Source organism: Melanaphis sacchari, unplaced genomic scaffold (assembly GCF_002803265.2).
Source record: "Melanaphis sacchari strain LSU unplaced genomic scaffold, SCAv2.0 Contig261_pilon_pilon, whole genome shotgun sequence".
NCBI lineage: Eukaryota > Metazoa > Arthropoda > Insecta > Hemiptera > Aphididae > Melanaphis > Melanaphis sacchari.
Genome location: NW_020271135.1, coordinates 1,296,613 through 1,322,712, shown reverse-complemented (window position 1 = coordinate 1,322,712; position 26,100 = coordinate 1,296,613). Strand labels below are relative to the sequence as shown.

Sequence of the window (26,100 nt, the reverse complement as noted above, 5' to 3'; positions counted from 1 at the left end):
GTTTTCAATTAGAGCATCTGCTTAATAACTCAGGAAAAAAGGATATTTATTATTTTGATAAATTAAATTTCTATCGCTACCAAATACTAGCATAGTTTTCAAAATTTAGATAGTTAAAAGTATAGTATTTATAGTATAGGTACTTAAAAATTCCAATTATCATAATTTGAATAAATTTGTTATTAAAAGGAAAAATATGAAGGTATGCTTAACTTATAAATTATCCTGTATACTACATAAAACTATTGGTTACTGGTTGAGTAGTTCTTAAAATAGTTGTACGATGATTTCAGTTTCAGATAAGACTAGGGTATTCAAAAGCTCTTGGAACCTATTAATACCGGTTCTTTTTGTTATACAGTTCTAGTTTTTGTATGATCCTGGTATACTAATAAACACTATTATAATGATTCTCCGAAATTAATGGTACTGACCACTATATACTTATATTATATCCTATGGGTGTGTTTTTTTTTCGAGAATTTGACAGCAATACTGGATTTGGCCTTTGGCTTTTCAAAGCATGTTTTTACACACGTGCTTACATCTAGATTCAGTACCATGACGCCCATTCGATGTTTTGAACATTGATTTCAATTCGTTGACGGTCTGCAATTCAGAATACTACAAAACATCGTGACCACTATTATTACTGTATAATAATAAATAATAGTCCATGGCCAGTTTCAGAAATGTTCAACCTACACCATCTTTTAATATTTTTTCATCCAGTTCGTTCATAATTTACAAGGTTATACCAAATATACTCATATTTTTTGTAAGTAATGAATTTAATCAAATTCAGATATTTGGAATTTTTGAGTATTTTTAAGAACCACACTTTTTTACTATAAATTATTAAAGAAAAGACTTTTTTCAGTAATTACGGTAATGTGTATAAAACGGGATTTGAAATAATAGTTTCAGAATTGTGAAACTTTGAATACCTACTGGTAAATAACTTTACTAGGTTTAAAGATGTGGATAAGAGTTTTAATTGTTTGAATATTATAGTGACTAATATTGATTTATTATAATTTTATAATTTGTAAAACTTATCAGAGTATAAAATAATATAAGGATTAGACAAATTATTAAATATATTTTATTTTGTATGTAAGATCACTGTTCTATACCATCAAGTTTATTTTTGACGAAATTAACTTCCAGATACAACAGTTGTTACCAGGCGATCTGATGTCATTTAAATCAATCGATACTGTTGTTGACGAAAATGAAAGTGTAAATTTTCCGATTGAATTTTTAAATTCATTAGATATCCCTGGAATGCCACCACATAATCTTCGATTAAAGATTGGTTCCCCTATTATTCTCCTCCGTAATTTGAAGCCACCTCAATTATGTAACGGTACGCGTTTGGTCATCAAAAAGATTACCGGAAACATTCTTGAAGCAACCATTTTGTCTGGGAAGTTTAAAGGAAAAGTGGTCCTGCTGCCACGTATTCCGATGATACCATCAGATTCTACCATACCCTTCAAAAGGCTACAGTTTCCAATTCGTTTAGCTTTCGCCATGTCTATAAATAAATCTCAAGGTCAAACAATGTCCATTTGTGGTTTGGATTTGGAAAATCCAAGTTTTTCTCATGGGCAACTATATGTTGCGTGTTCACGTGTTGGGAAACCGTGGAATCTATTTGTGTTAGCTAAAGACAGGTTAACCAAAAGCATTGTGCACCGATTGGTGTTAAATTAAATTGAAAAATTAAAAGTATTTATAATTTAAAAAATTAGATATTAACGTTTAAAAATTTAAGACTGTCTGCTTAATATCAAGTGTAAGAACATTTAGCCACAGCTTTTATTTTAATTTTAGTACATAATAAAATCTAATAACTTCTTATTTGATTTTCGATTTAGATGGTAAAAAATAAAATGAAGATAATCGTCTAATCAATTTATTTTAAAGCAGGTGATTCTTTTTTGAAGAAAAGAGATTTGTGTCAACATTAAACACTCTTAAATATATATATATAGTACGCATTGTGATCATTAGAAATTCAATTATCAGAACTTGAATAAATGCATTTTTAAAAGGTATAAGTGGGTTGAGCATGCTTGAAGAATTGCTTTGTACCATTTATATTACTTTATGCTTTGTACAACTACATGTACTAGCAACGTAGTTTATCAGGTTTATTTATTTTTTTAATTTTTATTTAAACCAAGCCAGCCAAAAGATGCGGTAAAAATTGTAATAGTCAAATAGGGTAATTACAACAGATTGGTAACATCATATTACATATTCGACCGTGCACCTATCTAAAACCTATCTAATACATATAGTATATATACTAGATATTAGTAAGAACCTAGCGAGGAACAATACTGCAGCAGCTATACCACATATACAATATTTTTACTATAAAGCATTTGGAAACAGATTAATATACTTTAATTATTTTCTTGATAAGCGATAACGTATCGATATAATATACTTCTATCGAAATGTAATAAGTACGCAACAACACATAAAAACATTAAACAATATACCTGAATAACTGTGTATTACGTGTTTAAGGAATAATATGAACTTAAATTATAATTAACATTAAATATCTATAGAATTATATTGGAACCTTAATGTTTTTTTTGTTCAATGAAATTCTGCTTAAATCGTAATAAATTTACTTATATTCAATATTATTTTTATAATATAAGTACTATATTATAATGATTAAAGCTGAGATTTGTATGTAATATAACTTTTTTCTAGTGTTTAGAGCTGTAACCAGAAAATGAGTTTTAGGCAATAATGTTTAATATAATTGTATTTTCATTATTTTACTTCTTTTAAACAATTTTTATATATATTTTTTTTTAGGAAATATACTGTGATAATTTAGAGCATTAAAATCCTAGATTTGGTGAATGATTAGAATTACAATATGATTTGGTGGCGAATGGTGATTTTAATCATTATAAATAATTTTTGTTGTATGACTATTGTTTGAAAAAATAAATACTATAAAGAATTAACGACAAAACACCATTCCAAGAGTTTAGAAAATAGTCAATAATCATTCATATTACCTAATAGTTATCAATTATAAGTATTTTGAAGTATTATCTACATATAATGATTATTCAATAATGAGTATGACGTGATTCTGATTCAAATATTCGTGGATTGTAGAAAAATCTAACCTAACTAAGTGTAGATATGAAATAAAATTCATCCGTCGATACCAATATAGTTACCCGAGTTTCAATTATCGAGTTTGTTTTTTTTCATTTATTTTTCATTTATTATTCGTTATTATTTTGCCACTATCACAAAACACACACAGGTACTGCATTAATAATTAGCTGTTGATAGTTTCTCCGTAACAGTAATTTTTTGAACACAATATATCATAAAATAAATACACAGTCTACACACATACTTCATATTATAACGTCAACGGCAATGTGGGTTTTCAAACTAACATTGCTATATGTATCATTTACCATAATTATATTATAACATTTATAAATATCTGTAGTAGTACAATATGCGTTACTATGATATTATAAATTTGATGTACTGACACATGTTTAAACAATACATGTGAAAAATTATTAAAAAATGTAATTTACAAAAAATACATAGATTAAATGATAAAGTATATTATTTAGTTACATAGCTTTCGAAGTGTCAGCCATCCGATGATCATGTGCATTATTGATTCACTCTAATTGTAAAAAATAACAATAAAAATATAATGAATATTATTAAGATAAATGTTATTTCTTAACTTATTATTAATTTAATTTACATTAATAACGTATTGTTTGTATGAAGCTTCTATGTAACTTAATGATTATAAAATAAAACAGCGATCGTTATTAACCTTCGCCGGTCAACGGCCACAACCCATGGCCTAAAATTCATCCTACTACACCGTGAACATAAACAATACAAATACATTTACAATAAATACCAAAAATAAAAGTAATATGTTTATCATCACTAACCATAACGAAACCAATTAAATATGGTAAACAGGCGACAGAATTATCAGCACCGACCGACTGCTCAATTAATGAATTTGATTTGTAAAACGCCGAATCAAAAAAAAAAAACGTAGTAGGTTGCCTAATAATATTATATCATCTAGAAAAAAAAATAAATCAAAACATTTAATTTCTTCTAATCGCTATTCCCTAATTTTGCTACTAATACGAAAGATAATGCTACGGGTACTAAAAATAATGTCAAACATAAGGAACCACTTCTACCATCGCCAATTTTCATAAAATCTCCAATTAATTCTTTGATCTATGTAAAAACTTAAGAAAAATAACAAAAAATGAGGGTTTTTTATGCAAATATACAATGAAAAATATCAAAATAAATCTCCATTTTTCTAATATTCACTGTATCATAATGAAATTGTTTCATTAAATATTACACGTATCAGGTACTTACACGAAGAAAAATCCTACAGTCATTTTTAAAAACCTATATCATTCAATCTTTATTGAATACATCCAAAAAGATATTGAACCAAACAGATAACTAATAAAAAAATATAATTTATCAACTAAAAACACAAATTAAAGAACCCCTCCTACTGTTTTTCGTAAATCTTAACCCTTCACCAAATGATCAAGATATCTTCAAAATAAAAACTATTTATTTCACTAAAATAAAATTAAAAGTCTCTCACATCAAGTGTGATTTAGTTTAATATCACCATTTCTGTCAGTATGATCATACCAATAGTTAACTACCATCACCAACCAAAATATGTTCGATTTGGTGAAAAACTGAAAACTATAATAGCTCTAATTAATGTCTAAATCCAATGATCTACCTACAAAATATGTACCATACGGTGATGATCCGGATAACTACAAAGGTTAAACTGTCCATATAAGGATCTTCAAAACCTCCGAAAAAACATTAACTAAAAACACCAACTTATGATAAATAGCCCAGAACTCAGACAAACTTCAAATCCAACACAGAAGTTAACTTCTTCAAGAAGAAACTCAACGTCATAACAATACATAATATTGTACCCTCATTTAATTAAAATTAACTTAAAGATACAAATCTCTCTTTATTGCTAAACAACGTCCTAATATCCTTGATATTTTTATAAAAAAAAGTCGAAAGCAACTAATACTAATATCTTCAACATAAATGATCTATCACTTGACTGCTCACCAGCTACACTTGATTATAAAATGTGCTCTTCTAATACTTTTGAAAATCCTCTAATTTCTGAAAAAATCTGTTAAACGCTTCTTTTCTTTAAAGTCAAAAACTTATAAAATACCTTCTTAAATTCAGATGACGATATCAATGAATGTTACCACTGAGTAATTTCTCAATTCAAAATATTCACTGCTTATCAAATCTACTTTTCGTACACAATTATTGCTTAGGTTGTAGATTTTATATAATAATGATAAAAAGTATACAACCGCATATCTGACCTATACGAAGAATTCAATTAAAAAATTAATTAATACCATTGCGCGTGTATCAGTCAGTACTAAAGTTATTATGAGAGCGGTAGGTTTTCATTAAACACATTAATTATTTAATTAAAACTAATCTGTTTGTTCTTAAATAATTATTTCATAAAAACTAAAAATCTAAGTAAGGTCTGACAGTAAATAAATGTTCAACTTAAGATAATTTTAAACATAACTTTAATAAAATTAATATAATATTATTATTAAAAAATAAAATATGGTAATAATATTATAATACTCTTTTATAAACGCGAATATAATTGAACATTTGTTAGTTCTAGTTGTACTTAAGGAAAATTGAGTTTCAAAAATAAAAAGACGATAAACTACTAACAACTATCAAAAAATGTAAGTTAAATATAAAATAAATAAACAAAATTGAAAATGTATTTCTTATACTTTTAAATGTTAGATTTGTCGACTTAAAAATTAAAATATATAGTTTTATGTTCGATTTACATAGTGTAAAATTATATCTTGTAAATCAAGGAAGTCATATATGTAATAATATAAAATGAGTCGATTAGTTTTAAATTTATTGTTTTGAACCAAACTATCAGTAAAATTAGTGCTATGTGTATATAAAAGTGTTAGATTAAAATCAATTCATCAAAAGTTGATAATTATTACTATTGTTTTGACTATTTGTTCAAATTAATTTTCTTAATTCACCTTATTGCCTTATAATTTAATATATAATTTTTCTGTTATAATGGTACATATTATAATCATATTATTTCCTTGTTTTATTATTTTACACATCATAAGATCATTGTTATTATTATTTTTATTTTAGGTATTTAATATATTGCACTTCCTACAAAAGTTTCTAAGCTTATTTATTTTTTAATTTTATATTTTAACACAATGCGTGGTAAGTAGTTTGATAAAACAAATAAATGTGCTAAGTTACTTTTTTTTAAAATAAATAAAATTGTTCCGAGTAAAATAAAAACCCAGCTAAATTGTATATGTACGAGTAATATGATTAATATTTTTTACAAGCCAGCGGCAAAAGTTATTTATTTTTAGCGTAAATATTACCTTTCATCTGCAGAAGCAGTCTAAAATTGGTTAGGTTGAAACAATAATAAAAAAAAATCGAAAGATATAGAAAAATAGTGATTAAACTATTTTGAAGAATTAATAAGAGTATCACTGCTCCAAACTTTAAGTATAAAATATAATATATATATTAAAAATTAAATTTTATACTAAGATGATTGTAAAATAATTAATAATATTTATTAAAAGTTAATAGTATTTATTTACTGGACAGCGCATCATTCAAGCAATATTGTGCTGTTTCAATATTTCAATAACGATCGAATAACGTCTACATTATTGTTATTTTCAAAGGCGGATAAAATAAATTTAAAATAATTAACTCTAGTTTGAATTAAAAGAGTTACATTACAAGCTAATAATTAACAAACAATTTATTAAACTTAAGAAGTTTTAAATTAATATCATAAAATTTTTAAAATGAGTTATTTATGATTAGGTACCTTCTATTTCACAATATTAGGGTAATATACACATGTTTTGAAAAAAAAAAAACTAAATATTTTGCAAGAAATACATATTATCACACATTAGTCAACACAATATTTATTTTCAAATAATTATTTAATGAAGGAGTTTGCTAGTTTTAATAATTAGTTAGTTTTTACTATAGCGAGTTAATTAGCGTTTAAGTATAAACTTAATTTTAACTAACATAATACATTCCAAATTGTCAATAAAAAGTTAAAATATAGATACTTAATTAATATTTAGTTATACAATTAACAAGATAATGTATTAAAAAAAAGTATAGTTCTGTATTCGTTATTACTTATTGCCCACCTTTGATTATTGAGGTACCTACTTGTCGACTAAAATACAGTTCTTTCTGTTTTTTAGTCCTTATATAAAAAATAAAAAGTAAAAATCAAAGTTATTCAATTGCGTTCCGTGTACGACCCACTGAAAAAAAAATGTACTTAGGTAGAATTTATGGTTAAAAATATAATATTATATTATTATAACAGTAGGTGGTACTATACGTACTGTTAGAACTAATTCAGTACCTACATAGAATAGATTGAATTATCTACTAAGTACTCTAGTATCTCAACCTGTTATAGAAAATTCCAATAAAATATTTTGTTATAACTTATAATATTATTATATAGTATAATATAATATGTTTAAGATGGATCAATAACTGTCATTAAAAAAGTATGGTACTTACATATGTCACATAATCTTTTCGACAAACCCGTAATAGGACTTGCCACTTAGTTGTTTGATAAAGAGGATTTTCATTCTAAAAACAGGTTTAATTCTTTAAAATCCCATATTATGTTGAATTAAATTTCAATGGATTTTTAAAACTCTAATGATTTTTTGTTATAGTGAAAATTACAAAATAATAAATAATAATACTAATTTTACATAAATTGATATTTGAGTTAAATAAACAAATATTTATATTACAATAAATTTATTAACAAACGAGAGTCTCCCAATAAAAATGTAGAATCTATTTTTTATTATGCTTTAAAATTTTTGAGAAACTTAACATGGATTGAGTAAATTCACATAAATTTTAGATCTTATATTAATTATATTCTTATCATATTTATAAACACCGCTTCCTTATTATTTTGATATACACGAATAAAACAGTTAATTACATCTTAAATTAGGATACCTAAATTATGTTTAATAATTGTGACATATAAATAATATAATTTTAATATTTTAATTTAATATTAATCATTTAGGTGTATTAGGCATCAAGGACTTGCAGATCTTGTATCTTATATATTCCAGATGTGGCGTGTCTGACCTTTAAATATAAATAAAATTAAACTTATCTATAAGAATTGTATATTATTGCATGTTAATGACGATAGCAGCATGGTACAATAAGAATTCACATAAAATGTAAAATTTATTTATTCAGTGGTTTATTTTATTCCGTATACTTGTAATATATATGTATACATAATCCACAATGTAGATAAAATCTATATAGAATTACGTGAATTACTGTTACTACTAAATATAGTTCACGAGTTCTCTACTAAATCACAGTAGTGTATCATACAAAATAGAATAATTGATTTTATAATATATTTATATGATTATTGGTATACTAAATTTGGACAGAATACTATTTAATGAGGGATCCAGTGGTGCAACTATTGAACACTTTTTTATACAACATATATATTGATTTTATTACGTACGTGGGTAAAATTGCTCGATTGACATAACAATGTTGCTTTAAGGATTGTATTAATTTGCATAGTGACAGAATAGGTAGGTACCTACCTAAATTTTAGTAATTATATACGGTTAATGTAATTTTTTTAAGAATATTAGTAATAATAATAAAAATAAATAATAGAGTTAACTTCATCTACTCCGTCCAACGCCGTTGTAGTTACATATCCAACAAAACAATGAGTTAACGCTCGGCACTCGCTCCAGTATTTCGCTACACGCGCCAAGCACGTTTCGTGCAATATAACATAATAAAATATACATTTTCGACCTCGGTCTGTTAAAATATTAAACCAAGTGACCCGGAATCGTCTCTATGAGAGGTCACTGTGAAAAAAATAAGGGTTTCTTCGTGTTATATAAAACACGCGATTTTATTCATTTTAACTCAGTTTTAGTATTAATCTAGGACACATCTAGAGGGTAAAGCACGGATAGCAGATTTCCGGGGCTGACAATATATGTAGGTAAAATTAGTTTAGAAATGATCATGAGAAAAATAAATAAATAAAAGTACTTACATTTTTGTAAAAAAAAAAAAATGTTAACAATTTTATATTGTTACAACTTACAGCTATATTATTATTGTCATTAATTGGCAAAATATTGTTAGGTGATGTTTAGTAAATTTTTACAATTTGTTAATATTGAAAACAAATCGATAAAATATTAAAATGGTAATGTAGAAAAAGTTCATTTACATGGTCACAAAGTATGCAAGTAAATGCTTTATATTGTTTGTATTATTTAAACGGTTTAATTTGATTAACAAAATATTTAAATATTTTATATACCAGTTAAAAATAAAATATACAATACACATAAATAAAAGCGTTTTTAAGATGTCTAGTTATTTATTTATAGTTGTGCAATAATTTAATGGCTTACATGGTGATCAAGCTTCGTCTCATATTTTCGAATAAATCTTTGGATTCCATCTGCTGTTGTAGGCAGCATCATATTATTATAACATTGAATTGCGTTGTTTTTTTTCAAACCAATAGGCTGCAGTGATGGTCTCAAAGGCGATGTCTATTTACACCATTGTATTACGTCAATGTTAGACTTATAGACACAGTTATACAGACCACAGTTGAATTTCATTAAGTTCAAATTGGTCTTATGATAGCTAAATAGAAATTTTGATGTTATAAATGTATTTGTTTTTATTCAATTATCATTTAATAAAATAAATATCTGTTTAGTAAGATACTATGCAATTATATATAATGATGAGAACTTTATTTTTGTGTACACTCATGTTATTATTACCTTTTTGTACTTTTATAATATGGATCACAAAAAATATTAAGCAGAAATGTCTTTTCAAAAATAAGTAGATTTGCCCTAACATATACAGTACTAATAGTTTCGTTGCGCGTACGCATTTCAAAACATTTAAATCTGAAACATTTTATCATCTAATCTCTATTTTTTGTTTTAAACAGCTTTTTTGTAGTTCCTTAAAGGTCAAAAAGGTCAACACTATCTATAATTTTAACCAGGAATATAATTGGTCGGTCAAATATACTTGCAAGTCATAAATTTATGTAGATAAACAAGTTATATTTTTTTTTTCATAAAGGACGAAGTATAAGATAACCTATATTATACTGATAAGTTCTTATACATCCCTAAACACTAAATTAGTTAGATGCTCAAAGATATGAATAAATATAATATATTAAGTAAGATCTATCGAAACGTTTTGAAACTTCACAGATTTTATCATAAGTCAATCACGCGATGTATTTTTACAGAGATTCAGATAGGTTTTTAATTTTAATTTTAAATTGCATAATATGTTATTTAAACCAGTTAAAATATAACAAAATTTAAACTAATATACAAAGACCAAGTATATTTATACAGGTAATTAAGCAGGAACTGAAATTCAAAAGTCCAGGAATTAAAAAATTTTGACATTTTTTACTTATACTTTTTACTAAGAAATATTTTACATTTTTTTATGATTTTAATTTTGTATAATTTTTTTTTTTTTTTTTATCAAATCTGACTAATTTAAATTTAATTTAAAATACTCTGTATAGTTATATTTTAATTCCCTTAAACTTGGATAGGGCACGATAACGTAAATGATCCACTTATAATTATCGCAACGAACACATTGCGGTAATATAGCAAAAATAATATCGTAAGAACAAAAATTCTACAATAATAATAATAATAATATCGTTATTATATTAAAAATTATCTTAAATTGTCATAAATACACAACAATATAATATAAATAAAAATTCAGTGTTGGTACTGAAAATTATGAGCGATTCCTCGTAATTAGTTAACAGTTGAACTTTTTTGGTAGATTCATGTAATTGTTTTATTTTATCGGCAGTTTATTTACATCTCAGTATTTGTTTTTCTTACGTTGTTCCAAATCCTGCAATAGTTATATTCTTCAATTTTAAAATGGTTTAATTTTTTTTAAATTTTTTTAGAGCACTTATAAAGTATTATAGACTAAAGAATAATTGGAACTTAGTATATAATTGAAACAATTGTGCCAACTTTCAACACAATTATTTGTTCATGGAATATCGTGTTCAATCGTTGAATAATAATTCCAAGCGTAAAATATTGAAAATAAAAGGGCTTTTCTACAAGATCTACGATATGGTCTTTCGATCCATGTATCCTCAACAAATAAATTCAAATAATATCAATGTGCAATAAAATTTATTGCGACGTTTTTACCATTATAATTTGACCGCGATATTTTGACGTGATATCTAACGTAAATTATGATAAAAACAACAATAATTTGACAACTACATTATTAGCTGACCGTTTACGGTAGTAAGTATAACATTTCTTAGTGGTCTGTTAAAAAAAAACAGTAGATTTCGCTGTTTTTACCTCTTATTAAATAATAAGTTTCCGTAGCATTTTCCCCATTCATTTATATCGTTTTATATTTCTCAATTCAAAATGTATGAAAACATAATTTGCTATGAGAACGATAAAGAAGAGTAGAAGACATTATACTCACTGAGTTTTCTCTATGTCTTACAGCACGTTCCAATACTGTTATAATAATATTTTATTGATTGACCATATTATCTCATTTAACTATGTTTTCTATTTTTTGGTAATAAATTATTACTATAAGTGATTAATCAATAATAAATAGATTCTATTATAATCATTCATTCTCTGTAGATCAACTGTTATGCATGAAATTTCACCAAAATATTTGTAAATATTACGTATATTTATATATTGATTTCATATTGCTTATATAGTTATATATTTACTTTCAAGTGTATGGGGCTAATGAGAATGGATGAACTACTAGGTATTTTTTATTATTATAACTTTTTGAATCATAAATACTCAATTACCCAATGTTTTTTCTAAAAAAAATATGTAAAGGATACTTTTTCATTGTAAAATGTGCCGTAATTAAGTTTTTTATATAAATTGTGGTCTAAATATTTTTTATTCGTACGTAAACTGTTGCTAGGAAAATTTTTGTAAATCTATGTGTTCCTTTAATTTTTTAGACAGATACTGGAAATATGATTGTATTAATAATGGTTTTTTCTATTTATACTGTTTAAAACTTTCATACTTATTATAAATTAGTAATTAAGTAACTAATAAAAATGTGTATGAACGTATGCTAAATACCACTCAAAAAATAAATGAATATTTTTTTGGTTTATTATAATTCTTTCGTTTTCTTCTGTATAAAATGTATTTTTATTTCTTTTACTATCATTATTACTTTTTATTCTTTGACTTTTTAAACTAAAATAATATGCATCGCTTTGAAAGTTTTTTTTTTAAAGTTTCGGGATGCAATTTACGCGGATTATGATTGTGACCTTTTTTGGAGGATATAATTTACCTACTCTGCTCCAAATTTAAATGCATACATTATATATTATACTGTACACTTAATTATAAACACTATAATTAAGTATAATATTTTTAATATTTATCACGTTTAGATTAGAATATAGTTTTAATAACTAGTAATAAACTTATGACCCGATTATCAAAATTATCTTAGATGAAGTCATTGATAAGTTAAGTGGTTAAGTCTATGAAATATAAAGTTGGATTTTGTGTTATAGATTTTAGTGACTATGTTTAAATGTATAAATAATATTATATAATAGTTATAGTGTTTAAATTTAATATAATACTTCTATAGTAAAATATTTATTTTATTTTATAAAGGTGGCTTTATATATATATATATATATATTCGTCAATGTATTTTATGTTTTGTATCACAGCTTCAAGGAAACTTTGATGGTGAGGAGTGGAACTCTGCATCCATCACTATCGAAACACCGAGCTTTGAATAAATTCATATTACTGCTCCCCAAAGATAAAATTCTAAATACGCCACCTATAATATTATTTTATTAAAACCATTTTTGTTATTGTTATAGTGAAATATGACGAACGTATATTATTCATAGTATAATAATATATGACTACACTATACGTAACCAGGCGTTATTATAATGTTTATAATATTATTACAGTACGGTTATTGACAGTTCTGATTTTTTTCTGATTTGATTAAATTATAATTATTAGACTTTCCATTAACAATGTACCCACGCGTTTACAATATAACATAATATCATTATGACAATATATGCATTCTGTTTGAACGAAGCTACGCTATGATTGACAACTACCTATGTTAGATAGGTCTGGGGAAAACGATGAAAGCAATGTTCGGTTTGGTTGTTTCACACTAACTATATATACATATAATCGACTTGAGTCGACGTAAATTTAAATAATGACGAAAATTCTCTATAGACGTCATAACATAATACATTTATTATCATCACAAGCAAAAACATAACAATATTATTTTGTAATTATTATAATTTTCGTATTAATGGCATAATTTTCACGTTTCACGAAACATAATATAATAATAATAATAGGTACCTTTATTTAAGCTAAGTTTTAGTTTGATATGTTCACTATGCTTTTTTCTTTTCCTTTATATATTATCATATTATTATGTTTAAATATTAAATAATAAATAAGAAGTACTTTTTTCCGACATTATTATTTTTATTTTATTATTTTAACACAACCATATTTTTTTAGTGTATTGAATTTAGATTTTTATTTTATGTATGTTTTAGTGTAAAAAGCCTTAAATAATAATTATTATATAATTTATTGCTATAGAATTATTTAAAAAAAGCCGCCTTTCATCAAAGTGATGCATGGTGTTAATTTTTGAGGAAAGCATAACATTTTTTGATAAAATGTTATTGAATTTATTATCTCGAGTGATCAAAATAATTTTTCGATGACCAAAATGGTTGTATTACGTCGTAGGTGCTTAATGGGTTCAATGGAGTTAACTTGCACTTTATGCATAAATATTTAAAAATAATTGAACAATAGTGAAAATATTTTATACTACATAATTTATTATCAACGGAAAACGAACTACTTAATGCTTAAATAATAATTTCTATATGCCTACATTATATAATTTGAAAAAATATTTCCACTTATTAAGTTTTATTTAGAAATCCACGTTATATACTATACACCTCCTCTTCCGCTTGCCATTGATAGATACTCCGGGAATGCCTGTGTAACTACGATATTATTTATCACTCTGTACATTGTAATCCTATATTGTCATTAAATGTTTTATGAAAAACCATTTAAAAAATTTCAAAGAATAATAATTTAAATGTTGATATTTTATTAACTACATAGTGCTGGAGCTACCATCGTCTACTTCCTTCACATAACTAATGCATTGTTCATTATGTATTATATTTAATACAATTACGGGTAACTTTTTGCATTGAGTTTCCTTTTAATCATAAGCCCACGGTCGGTTGACATTCTGCGAAAATTCCTTAGGAGACTTAAGTCACGTATTTAAATTTACCACGGTGACGCAACGCTGCAATGTTTAAACATTTCGTACAAACGTAACTATGTATTCAATAGAGCCCGTAAAATTCACAAAATCACGGAAAGGACCACAACAGCCAATACGGTTATATACGAGTACATTATATTACATCATCGTTATTGTCATCTTCCTCATAACGCTTTGTGAATATCAATAATTTGAACGCGTATACATTTACTGGCATACATACTTCAGGAAAGTCTAGTTATAGGTTTAAGACCTATAACTAGCAAGCATCAATATTGCAACAATTTTAAAAGACATTTGAAGTAATCAGTATTTTTCATGATTTCAAAAGCATATTTTCAAAAATTAAAATTGAAAATCGTTTATTTTATTTTGCTTAAGCGTGATTTATCAGTTTTAACTATTAACTATTATTATATATATATTTGTAATTTTTCTGTTATGGATAATAATTTATAACATATTATTGTAATACTATTATAGTATTATATAATTATTTTTTCTTGCTGTTGCTTTGTTCTTATAATTTCTCGCCTGATATAGAGGGACTGAATCTAAACGCCTCGACTTTCGACTATTAAGTCTATCTAATGCGTTAACAATTAACCATGCTTTCTGCAGTGAATTGAGCAAAGAGCAAGCCTCAAAACTATTTATCGTAGTATTATTTCACTCGCTCCGAGCACAATATTTAAGGGTTAATGACCGAAAAAAAGCCTACGTATGAACCATTAGCATTTACGCATTATTCGATTGTAGCATCAATGAGGCAGTAAGATACTAAATTCTCCCGTGACAACTGCAGTATAAATGTATAAAAAAAATTTTTTATTATTCGAGTCTACAATTTTAATAGAATTTATTTAGAAAATTAAATTTTTGTTACTTTTTTGCGGCTATTATACGATTAGGCAACAGTAGAATACTTACACTTTGGTATCCGCAAGTATGCTCTCGTGTAGACTACCTATATGCAGTTATTATCAGTATAATATAGTTCAGTATATATGCAGTTGTATTATCCAGTTTCCATTTCGAGAGCAATTTATTATCGTTTACGAGTTTTACATTTAGTAATGATGGCATGCAATATAATTAAGTATTACCTACGTGCTTTTTATCTATAATTTGTCTTATATTTTATATTTTAACAGAATTATTATTTATTTATTTTACCTAAATATTGATAATTGTTAAGGCTGTCAATTATAGTATGAACATTGACGCAAATTATCCAACATAAAAATAAAAAGTTGACTTAAACTATAACATTTTTAATTCTATGAAGATGACGATCACAATAATAAATATTAATAACTAACTCAGTGTGGTGTAAAAGTAATCTAAAACCATGATTTACTTAGTTGTTCCGATTTTAAAAACGAATTTCATGGTTTTCCGAAACACGATATTTACCAGTTAATAGGAATTAATAAGCACAATAACAATAAATGTACCTATAAACAAATAGCTTAATAAATACATGAACTTTAAAATGTGTGATATTAGTAGACATTAAGTTTTTTTTGTTAATAAGCAAAACAAATTTACACTATATTTGAAAGATTTACATACTTATCAGTAAATAATAAAAATAATATTACCATTGTTATGCACGCATGAAAGAGGGGGAGGGTGAGATTTGGTCTTGAGGGTGTCAATACTGTAAATATTTATATATTTTATAGTTTCATTTCTGAAAATATCAAAATTCGTAGGACTTATATATATTTTCTACCTTTAGTAAATATTATAATATAGATCATGTCAAGTACAAAAGATTGATCGGATGGAACTGCCACCAATTCCAAACCAACTATCGTGTTTTAAAATACGACGCAGTAGTGCGCATATAAAAAATCGTGTTGTTAATGGCAATTATTTTGTGTTAGAGACTTCACGCACGGAACATTATTTTGTTGTTGTTAATATTATTTTCCTTAAGTATTTTCAGTGTTATTTTTTCACCGTTCAACTTCTCATTCTTGTATTAATTCGGGCCTTTTACCGACACGCAAACGTTAAACTTATTATTTATGATTATCTGCAACTACACACGACATAATACATCTAGCCGCGCAGTCTGCTGACCTCACGGTTAACTTTTTGTTAAAAACATTTTACTATTTCAGTGCGGTTTCTGTAGAAATCGTCATGCATTCGGCGCAAGCCGATCAATATGCGTCTGTGAACATTTCATATGACCAGCGTTTGTATTATATTACTACCTATTACATAGATTATTGTTATTATACATAGGTTTCTGAATTCTGAGTGTCTAGAAATAATATAAAAAGGCAGGTTAGGGAGTACCACTCAGCTGTACATTAGGTATCGAATGAGTTACTACTATAGATATGTTAAATTTGAATTAAATGATTATATCATTGAATACAAAAGATAATTCTGAGCAGAAATGGTCATTAGCATGCATCACTAATGTGTTGTTTAATGTAGAGCTATAAATGTAATTAATTTTACTTTCAGTATTTTAATAGATTGATGCAATTTTTTTTCGAAAATAGTACGTACATTAATTTATTATACTTTAAATATTTAATTATTTTAATAATATATATTAATACTAAATTATATCATTTATTTTATTCAACAAACATCTATAAATACTGTAAAACAGTAAAAATAGATTTATGATACTTATAAATTAACAATATCTTAAAATAAATCAAAAATGTTATTGTATATAGTAAAATTTGTATTAATATAAAACTCATATAAGTTAAGTTCTCACGAATAATATTTCTAAATTATAACAAAACAACTAGCATAACTTTATTTATATAATTTAAATAAGTAGTTTTGTTTAAATTGAAATTTAAAATGTTTACAAAAAATAATAATATACAGTTTTCAAAACTTAAGATACAAAAAATGTTTTTATACATTTTTAACTATAGAATAGTTTTTATAACATTCATAAAAATTCTAACTTCAAATGTATATAAAAAAATAATTAGTGTAACTATGTATTTTTAGTGTTTTTAAACAGATATATTATGATTAACTTTTGTGGAATTTTATATTTAATTTCTAAGAATTTTAATCGGGAAATAAGTTTTATCGACATTTTACAGAAAAAAAAACTGATAAAAATCAAAAATTCCTTATATCTATAAATAACTGAAGAGTTACAAACTTTTGAAAATTTAATCAAGTCTTAATGAAAATAATAATATAATCATTTAATGAAAATGTCAAGTATCTATCTATATATATATTTTTTTTTTTTAAAATACAATAAAATATTTATATAATTCTTATAGGTATTATAAGAAATTGTTTGAAGAGAAATAATTATTTTACAAGTAAATATCGATTGTTGTAAACACTTGAACTTGAAATTTTCATAACAAATTTATTTGACTTTCCAGTACTATTTTTATACCATTTATAGGTTGAGAAACTAATGAAGAACCTTATACTTAATGTTTTAATCTTAGATACGAAAAAACAAATTTCATGAACTTCTAACTATAAAATAATTAACTGATTTTTACGATTTTTGTTCAAATTCCAACTTAAAATGTCTATTATAAAATATCAAGACTATAGATTTTCAATATTTTTTAATAAAGAAATTATAGCATTCCTACCCAAAAAATAATTTTTAATAAACATTTAAAAAAAAAAATTGAAAATTTCTTATGCCTTTAAATAGCTTTTAAATTGTAAGAATAGTTTGAAAATTCTATCGCAAATTAAAATTATAATTTAATCATTTGGTGAACATTTTAGATTTATACGATTATTCTTTTTTAAGTTACATTAAAAAATAAAATAGATTTTGTTAAAAATTGGATTTGTGTAAAAATCCCCATTTTTCTCTTAGTTTTTGTTTGATTTTTTTCAATTATAAAAATAAGTAATTGAAATTTTAAAATTTTACTTATTTAAAGTACAAATTAGATCCAATTTAGTATCCAAAATCATCAACTATTTCTGAAAATTGAAGCATTTTATTAACAACTTATCGTTTTTTATCCACAAAAAAAAAAAAAAACATATGATAAAATTAATACATTTTTTGCTCAGCTCAGAATCTAAAATATATTATATATAATTTTTTGATTTGATCATGGATTATACATTGTTAAGTAAGATTTTTTTCTGCTGTTTATAAAGACGACAAGAAACAAATGTTTTTTAAATAATCATTTGATATAATTTTATTCAATTAACATTGCTTGCTGATATCACGGCAGACTGATATAGGCAATTTAACAACACCACAGTTGTAACTGTGATTTATAATTATTTTATTTTCCGGCATATTATTATATTGGAGATTCGAAACATCGTTTCTAAGGAATACTGTGTAGGTAATATTAAGGGTACTGTTATTCATCATAGGCTAAATAATATTTTTTCATTTTACTTTATTTTATAATATAATACATTGATTTGATGATATTTTTTTTTTCATTTAGAACGAATTTGAATGTTATAGTATGTTTAATTTCCACTGAAAACAACAAATTTATTTATTTTTCCATCTGAAGAAACACAATTTGTTGTTGAATAAATATACATTCTGAAAAGTTAAATTTAATTTAGTGTAAGTCAAGTCTATTAAATTTAACACGTTAACTGCCATGTGTACATTATTTTGTACGCGGGAAAATTGTCATTCATGTATAGGCATTTTTTTGTATGTTTGCATGTCTAAAATTAGTCAAAATTAAAAGTAGATTAAAATAGTAACAAGTACTGCTATGTGTTCGCTAAAAATATAGAAATGGTCTTAAGGGCCACAAGATTCATATTCCTATCTAAAATCAATAGTATTGTGTCAGGATTTTGAACACGTAGATGGTGATTTTAATAACGTCAGTGTACATAATAATGTACACGAAAGCAAGTTTGGCAATTTATGGCGTGTACACAAAAATGTACACATGGCCTTCCGGGTAATGTATGAAAAAAGTAGGTGGCAGTTAACGTGTTTTTTTAGTGGGTCTAACATAGATAAGACAAAGAGTTTAGATTTCTTTTCAAACATCTTATCACACAACACAATCAGATTGATCAGATGAAATCGATATAATATACCTAATACCAAACTTATTAAATAATTAAATTTAAAACAAATTGAATCCATCACCGTACCGCGATACTTGTGAATTTTATGCGACAGTTACTTAAAATAAAATATATAAAACTAACAATAATTATTATTACTTTAAAATAATATAATATAATCTTTATGTGGCAATTGTCTTAGTATAATACGAGTATAACAATAAATTATTATGTTTTAACAACTGACAAAGTAAATTAAATCAATAATGAATATCATTTGTTGTCTTAAATCAGAAACCGATACTATAGAAATATAGTAGTTAAAATATATTTGTTTGAACAATTTATCTACCATAATATATGACGTGATAATTAAGTAAAACCATAAATGTTTTTCTATCTTCTTTAACCTTTGCAAACGAATACCTATAACAATATTATATTATTTATATCATTAATAATTTCTGAAATCGTTATATTAACGTGACTTCCAGTGATCACTTGGTGGCCTTGGTTTTTTCGTACTCATCCTTTAGTAATCTTCGTAATATTTTTCCGGCCGCACTTTTGGGTAGAGATTCAACGAACCGCACTCCAGCTGAGATCTGCTTGTAAGGTGCCACTCGTTCTGCTATGAACGCTTTAATATCTACTTCGCTGACTGCCGATTTGTCTGAGTCAAGCACGACGTACGCCAACGGCGCCTCACCTGTTCGGTCGTCCGGCACGCCGATGACAGCCGCGTCTAGTACTGCCGGGTGGGTCCTTAGGAGTCCTTCTAGTTCAGCCGGCGGAACCTAAAAAATAATGAAAATATCTTTAATTACAGAAAATTATTGTATATAATAATTGTGTTCCTAATTAAATATATGTGAAATTTAAGTTTATCCGTGTTTTTACGATAAATTGTTTACACGCGAGGGGGGATATTTGTTCTAAATATTACAATATAATTATTTATAACTGTCACACTAAACGAGTTAATAATAGGTTTAAGTTTAGTTTATTTTAATTTATTAACGCATATTACATAAGTACTTTTTTCCATCTTATTTTTTGTTTATAAATAATAAATAATGATAAATTAGTCAATTTTCATAATTAATTAATATATGGAAGAATTGCTTTAAATAATGAATTAGACAAGATTCAAGATTTTTAAGTAATCTACAATCCTATAAAATAAATTTAAAAAAAAACAACTAAATATTAACGACGAATTTATGAATGTAAGATCATTTTAATAAAATAATGATAGAGTTTAAGGGTGTACACTGTACGTACTGTTGTTTATTGCAATGCACTTCTGTTCGATTAGTTTATTAGTATTTTTAATTATTGAAAAAATTAATGTTTTAAATCCCCTCTTCACTTAAATAGATTAGTAACTGCATTCAATTAACCTGGTATCCTTGGACTTTGATCAACTCCTTAATACGATCAACTATGAAGAATTCTTTTTTATCGTTATAGTAACCAATGTCACCAGTACTGAGCCATCCTTCTGAATTTATAGTGTTAGCAGTGGCTTCAGGGTTGTTGTGGTAACCGATCATCACCTATACATACAGTCAGATTACGTTTGTTTATCGTTTTAAATAATATTAATGTTTGTCAGATTAATAACCCCATTTGTTAAGCCATTGCTTAAATATTATGTTTATAGTTATCTCTCACCTGTGGCCCTTTGACCTGAATTTCTCCGGTTTCACCAGGACCATATTCAATAGTGTCATCGGTGGGGTCGACGACTCTGGCTATAGTGTTAGATATGGGAGGACCAACGGTCAAATAATCAAACCGTGAAGAATTCCTGGATACGAACACGGCTGGCGATGCTTCTGTCATGCCATACGCTGAGTATATTCATAAACAATTTTTCAATAAAATATTTTTTTAACGGATCATATTTATTGAATATACATATTTTACTATTAAAATTTGATTTAAATAATGTTTTGGAAAACAAAGATTAACGATGTTTTCATTGTTTTCGAATATCTTGGTATTTTTTTTATAATTGTGTATTAGTTAGTAGAATTATATTGATATATTTTTTAACTATATGCATTACTATAAAACTGTAAGTTATACTACTTACGAAAGTTTTTTGAACTAAGTTTTAAAGAAATTCGAGGAAAAAACAATAAATAGCTAATAGAAAAACTGTCATAAAATATTTACAAACATATAAAAAAATAAAAATAATCGTAAAAAATAGAATAAAATTATAAGATATCTGGATATATCTTTCTTTGAAAATGATACTTAGAATTATAAAAAAAACAAGATCAAGTTGTTGTTCAATTATATTATGTATGATCAAAAGTAAAAATTGGAATTATTTCTTCGTGAAAACTACATATTTTGGATTTTATGAGTATTGGTTTGAAGTAAATATGTTGTTATTTTTTTACTATTGTTTATTTGTTCGTATACAATAAGAACTAATAATTAAATTTAATGAAAAAAAGTTGTACATACCTTGACAAAAACGTACATTTTTGTTTTTGGTTCTGGCAAGTACTTTTTCGGCATCTGCTTCTTTCACAGGACCGGCGCCATTACAAATAAGTCTCAAATTTTGAAAGTGTTCAGGTGTTACGTTTTTATTTTGACCCAATAACAGTACTATCGGTGGTACTACATATAATAATGTCGCCTACAATACAATAAAATAAAAGCAAATTAAAAAAATCTTAATGCTTACGCGACATAACACGACAATCACACCTTGTGGTTTTTAAGTATATTTAAAAATGATTGCGATTCAAGTTTGGGCAAGGTCACCAATTTACAACCATAACTTAGCCCTCTCAGAAGAATCATTGTCAGACCATAAATATGGTAAAAAGGTAAAACAGATGGCAACACATCTTGATAATTTGCTATAAAAAAAAAAAAAAAAGAATAAAAATAAATGATTACTTTGATAAAATGTATTCCATTATTATTATTATTATCATCATCATCAATAATAGTACGGACTTTTACCGTTTAATTGGTGAACTGTAAAATACATCAAAGTACGAATGGAATATAATTTGTACCTATTACTATTATTAGCAGTAATATTATTATTATTTAAAGTAATACATATTGTAATTTATTAAAGTACATGGATTGGATTTACAATAATACTCAAGCACTGTTGTCGAAATCGTTTCTGCAGTTGTGCAATCTATTGTTGATGTTACAAGATTTCATTTTTAGAATTTATTTCAACCATAATACACTGAAAACTTTTTTATTTAAGTATGTGACACTACGAAAATAATACAAAAAATCACAAAAACAAGAAACAATTAATTGGTAATTTCAAGTTGTGATTTAAGTACCATTATTATTATACAATTTTCAATTTTTTTTTTTTTTTATTGATGAAATATATTTATGCACAAAAGTTAATGGTTAAAAATAATACAAAGACCTAAATAGCAATTAATTTTATTATATTAATTTATTAAATCGTAGAAAATTATGAAAATATTTGCTCTCTTATCTCTCTTCATTTGCTAGTTTTTCTTCAGCTCATTTAATTTTGTATTGTTCGAAACAATAGAATTTCATCATTGTGACGAGTTTACAACCGACTGTTCAAAATAACTGAAAGATTGGTATTTATTTTTTTTTGACTTGACTTGACAAGTTATTTGATTTTTTAATGTTGTTTATTTTATTTTTAGGGCGCAGATGTCTAAAAGTATAGAATTTTGTGTTTCACGGCAAACTACTATTCATACAAGTGACTACTGACTAGGTAACCCCGACACTAAAATTACGCATGATTTAGCGACATATAATACAACTATATAGTATATAGCATAGCGATCGATAATAACTGTTATTTCGTAACAACTTAGGTACAATCGACTTCGTACATTCGATTTTCATATTATGCGATTAACAATATAATAATATGATAAATATATACAACCAAAAAAGTTAAATGATTTTCTAATAAAAGTGTAAAAGTAAAACGTATGAATTAAATTACATCGAATTTTCATAGGTTTAACTACGTATAAAAATCTTTGAAGTTTTAATGATCATAATAATGTATTTAGGTAAAAGTCAGTCAATAGATGTATCATGAAAACTTATATAAAAATTACTACATCTGAATGAATATTATTTTCTATAAATGTGTTTAGAAATAATCGAGCACTGTAAATATCAAAATAATAATAGCATATACAAATATATTATAACATCAACGTCGTTTTTAAGTCAATAATTTAAATATTTTAAGATCAAAAAAAAAAAAAAAAACAACATTATTATAATATAATGGTAATGTTTTACTATTACCGAAATTAATTATCAATATATGAGTTTTTGATTTTACTGTAGTTGAATATCAACATTTTCTGATAAATTCGATTTAGAATCATATGATATTTATAACTGTTTTTAATTAATTTTATATTGTAATAAAATTATTATGTATGCAGCCCAGTAACAATTGGAACCATTTATAACGCATATATAATAACTTATTTACGGATACTTTATATTTTGCAGTACATAAATATGTTTTTTTTTATTCTATAATAAGACAATATAACGCAAATATTATAATTTTAATGACGCCGAATACTTAAAATTATTTTATAATCGGTGATCAAAAATTTTAATAAATTTATTTTTGGCATGATGATATTATTATTATTATCACAATATATAATAACTAAAATTTTTATTTCCAACACACAAATATTATTAATAAGTAAAAAACTTTTAGATAGTTTTTTAAAAAAGTTTTTTAAACACGATATATCAAATAAATTTATGTTGCACAAAATTAGTACACTAATACAATGAACCAAATCAGAAAATAAATTGGAAAAAATAAAATATAGGTTTTTATTGATAAAAGTACTGATAAAGACGGGAGGCATATTCAAAAATTTAATTGTTAGAATATTATAAACTAAGAAATTGCATAAATTGTTTTGATTAATTCACAAATTTTAAAGAAAAAAAAATCATTTTACGATTGATCAATTATTTAGAAGAGTATAATATATAAAAAGTTTTTAATTTTTTTCCAAATCACGTAATAAAAGCTGAAAATATAAAGCGTTGCGTTATATTATATAAAATGTCAACACCTAACAAGTTTGAATAGCCAAATGGTTAAAGAAATGTAAAAAAAGGTTTCCAAGAATAAGCGACCTTAAATATAATTACAAAAAATTATGCTTAAAATACTTTATCATGTACGTTTTTAAAATGCTGTACCAAGAGTTCTATTACCTACAGAACTCATATTGATAAGAATGAGTAGGTACATGTTTGTTATAATAATTGTAAGTACTATGCTATTAAATTTGTTATTTTCAGATTAAATCACAAAGACGATATTAATTTCTATAAAAATGTACAAAAACTAATTGAAAAATCAATATTAAAAACCAGTTTAATTTTTATTAAGACAAGGTCAACTTCAAATTTTTACTAATAATATCCAAAATATCTCGCTTGAAAACTCACTCTTATTACTAAATGAATCTATTAAAATGATTTACAAAACTTAAAAATAATTTAAAAAAAACATCAAACAATGACTATAATTACTTTAATTATAAAATACAAAATTAAGTATGCTTAAACTCGGATAACAAAATAATATTGAAAATCATTGAAATCCTTGAGAGAAAAAAAATTAAAAATATAGTTTACCAGATGAAATTATAGCAAATGATTGTATATATTTTTGATATATCAATATTGAACGACATTTTTATTCTTATTAAAATTGTTTATCTGACAACTAACGAAAGTTATTTATAAAAACCTCAAAAAATTCTCATCGTTAAAATTATTTTAGTAAAAACATTTTTATACTAAAACTATTAGGTAATACATTTTTAGTGATAATGCAATATTTTTGAATTTATTTTATAACGTCATTAACATCTTAACTCTAGTTAATTTATTTTAATATGTAATTTATTGTACCTGTAGTGTCAAAAAAGTGTTTTATATCTGGATGGTTCGTCTGTACGATGTTAGCCAAAAGGTTCCGGTGCGACAGCGACACGCCTTTGGAAAGACCGGTTGTCCCACTCGAGTATGGCATGAACGCCACATCACCGTTTGATCGGTTCTTTTTCAGAATAGAAGTGTCCACCATCGGATCGAGCATCTCATCAAAGTCCCACGCACCATCGGGTCTCGGGCCTTTGCCATTAACGGATATTATGTACAGTGGTTTAAAGTCGGGTCCATTCAATAGCTGCTGTGCTTCAAAAACTTTGGGCAACAACTCGGGAATCGTCACTACCCCTGCTGCACCGGAGTCTTTAAACTGGTGAGCAAGTTCAACTAAAACAAAAACCAAAGTATGTTGCTAGATCACCCAATGCCTTGCAGAAATAT

The 26,100-nt window shown here is 25.4% G+C and overlaps 2 protein-coding genes across 3 annotated transcripts in view; one reads left to right on the top strand and one right to left on the bottom strand.

Moving 5' to 3' along the window:
* The first annotated feature begins 1,197 nt into the window (after nt 1-1,197).
* LOC112595228 (ATP-dependent DNA helicase PIF1-like) lies at nt 1,198-1,719 on the top strand. Its single transcript, XM_025340364.1, has one exon. The coding sequence runs from the start codon at nt 1,198-1,200 to the stop codon at nt 1,717-1,719; it is 522 nt and encodes a 173-aa protein (XP_025196149.1).
* Nucleotides 1,720-19,917: 18,198 nt separating this feature from the next.
* The window catches only part of LOC112595224 (probable 4-coumarate--CoA ligase 3), a 43,388-nt gene continuing 37,205 nt past the window's right edge, over nt 19,918-26,100 (bottom strand). Inside the window, exons 4-10 of one of the 2 annotated variants that reach the window (XM_025340358.1) lie at nt 25,681-26,046; nt 22,450-22,604; nt 22,201-22,378; nt 21,394-21,572; nt 21,120-21,275; nt 20,209-20,513; nt 19,918-20,142 (exon numbers count right to left, since the gene is read on the bottom strand). In XM_025340358.1, coding sequence (XP_025196143.1) covers nt 20,214-20,513; nt 21,120-21,275; nt 21,394-21,572; nt 22,201-22,378; nt 22,450-22,604; nt 25,681-26,046 — 1,334 coding nt within the window. In that variant the 3' untranslated portion in view covers nt 19,918-20,142; nt 20,209-20,213. Of the gene's footprint in view, nt 20,514-21,119; nt 21,276-21,393; nt 21,573-22,200; nt 22,379-22,449; nt 22,605-25,680; nt 26,047-26,100 lie in introns of both variants that reach the window. The other variant, XM_025340357.1, reaches the window with a different exon arrangement.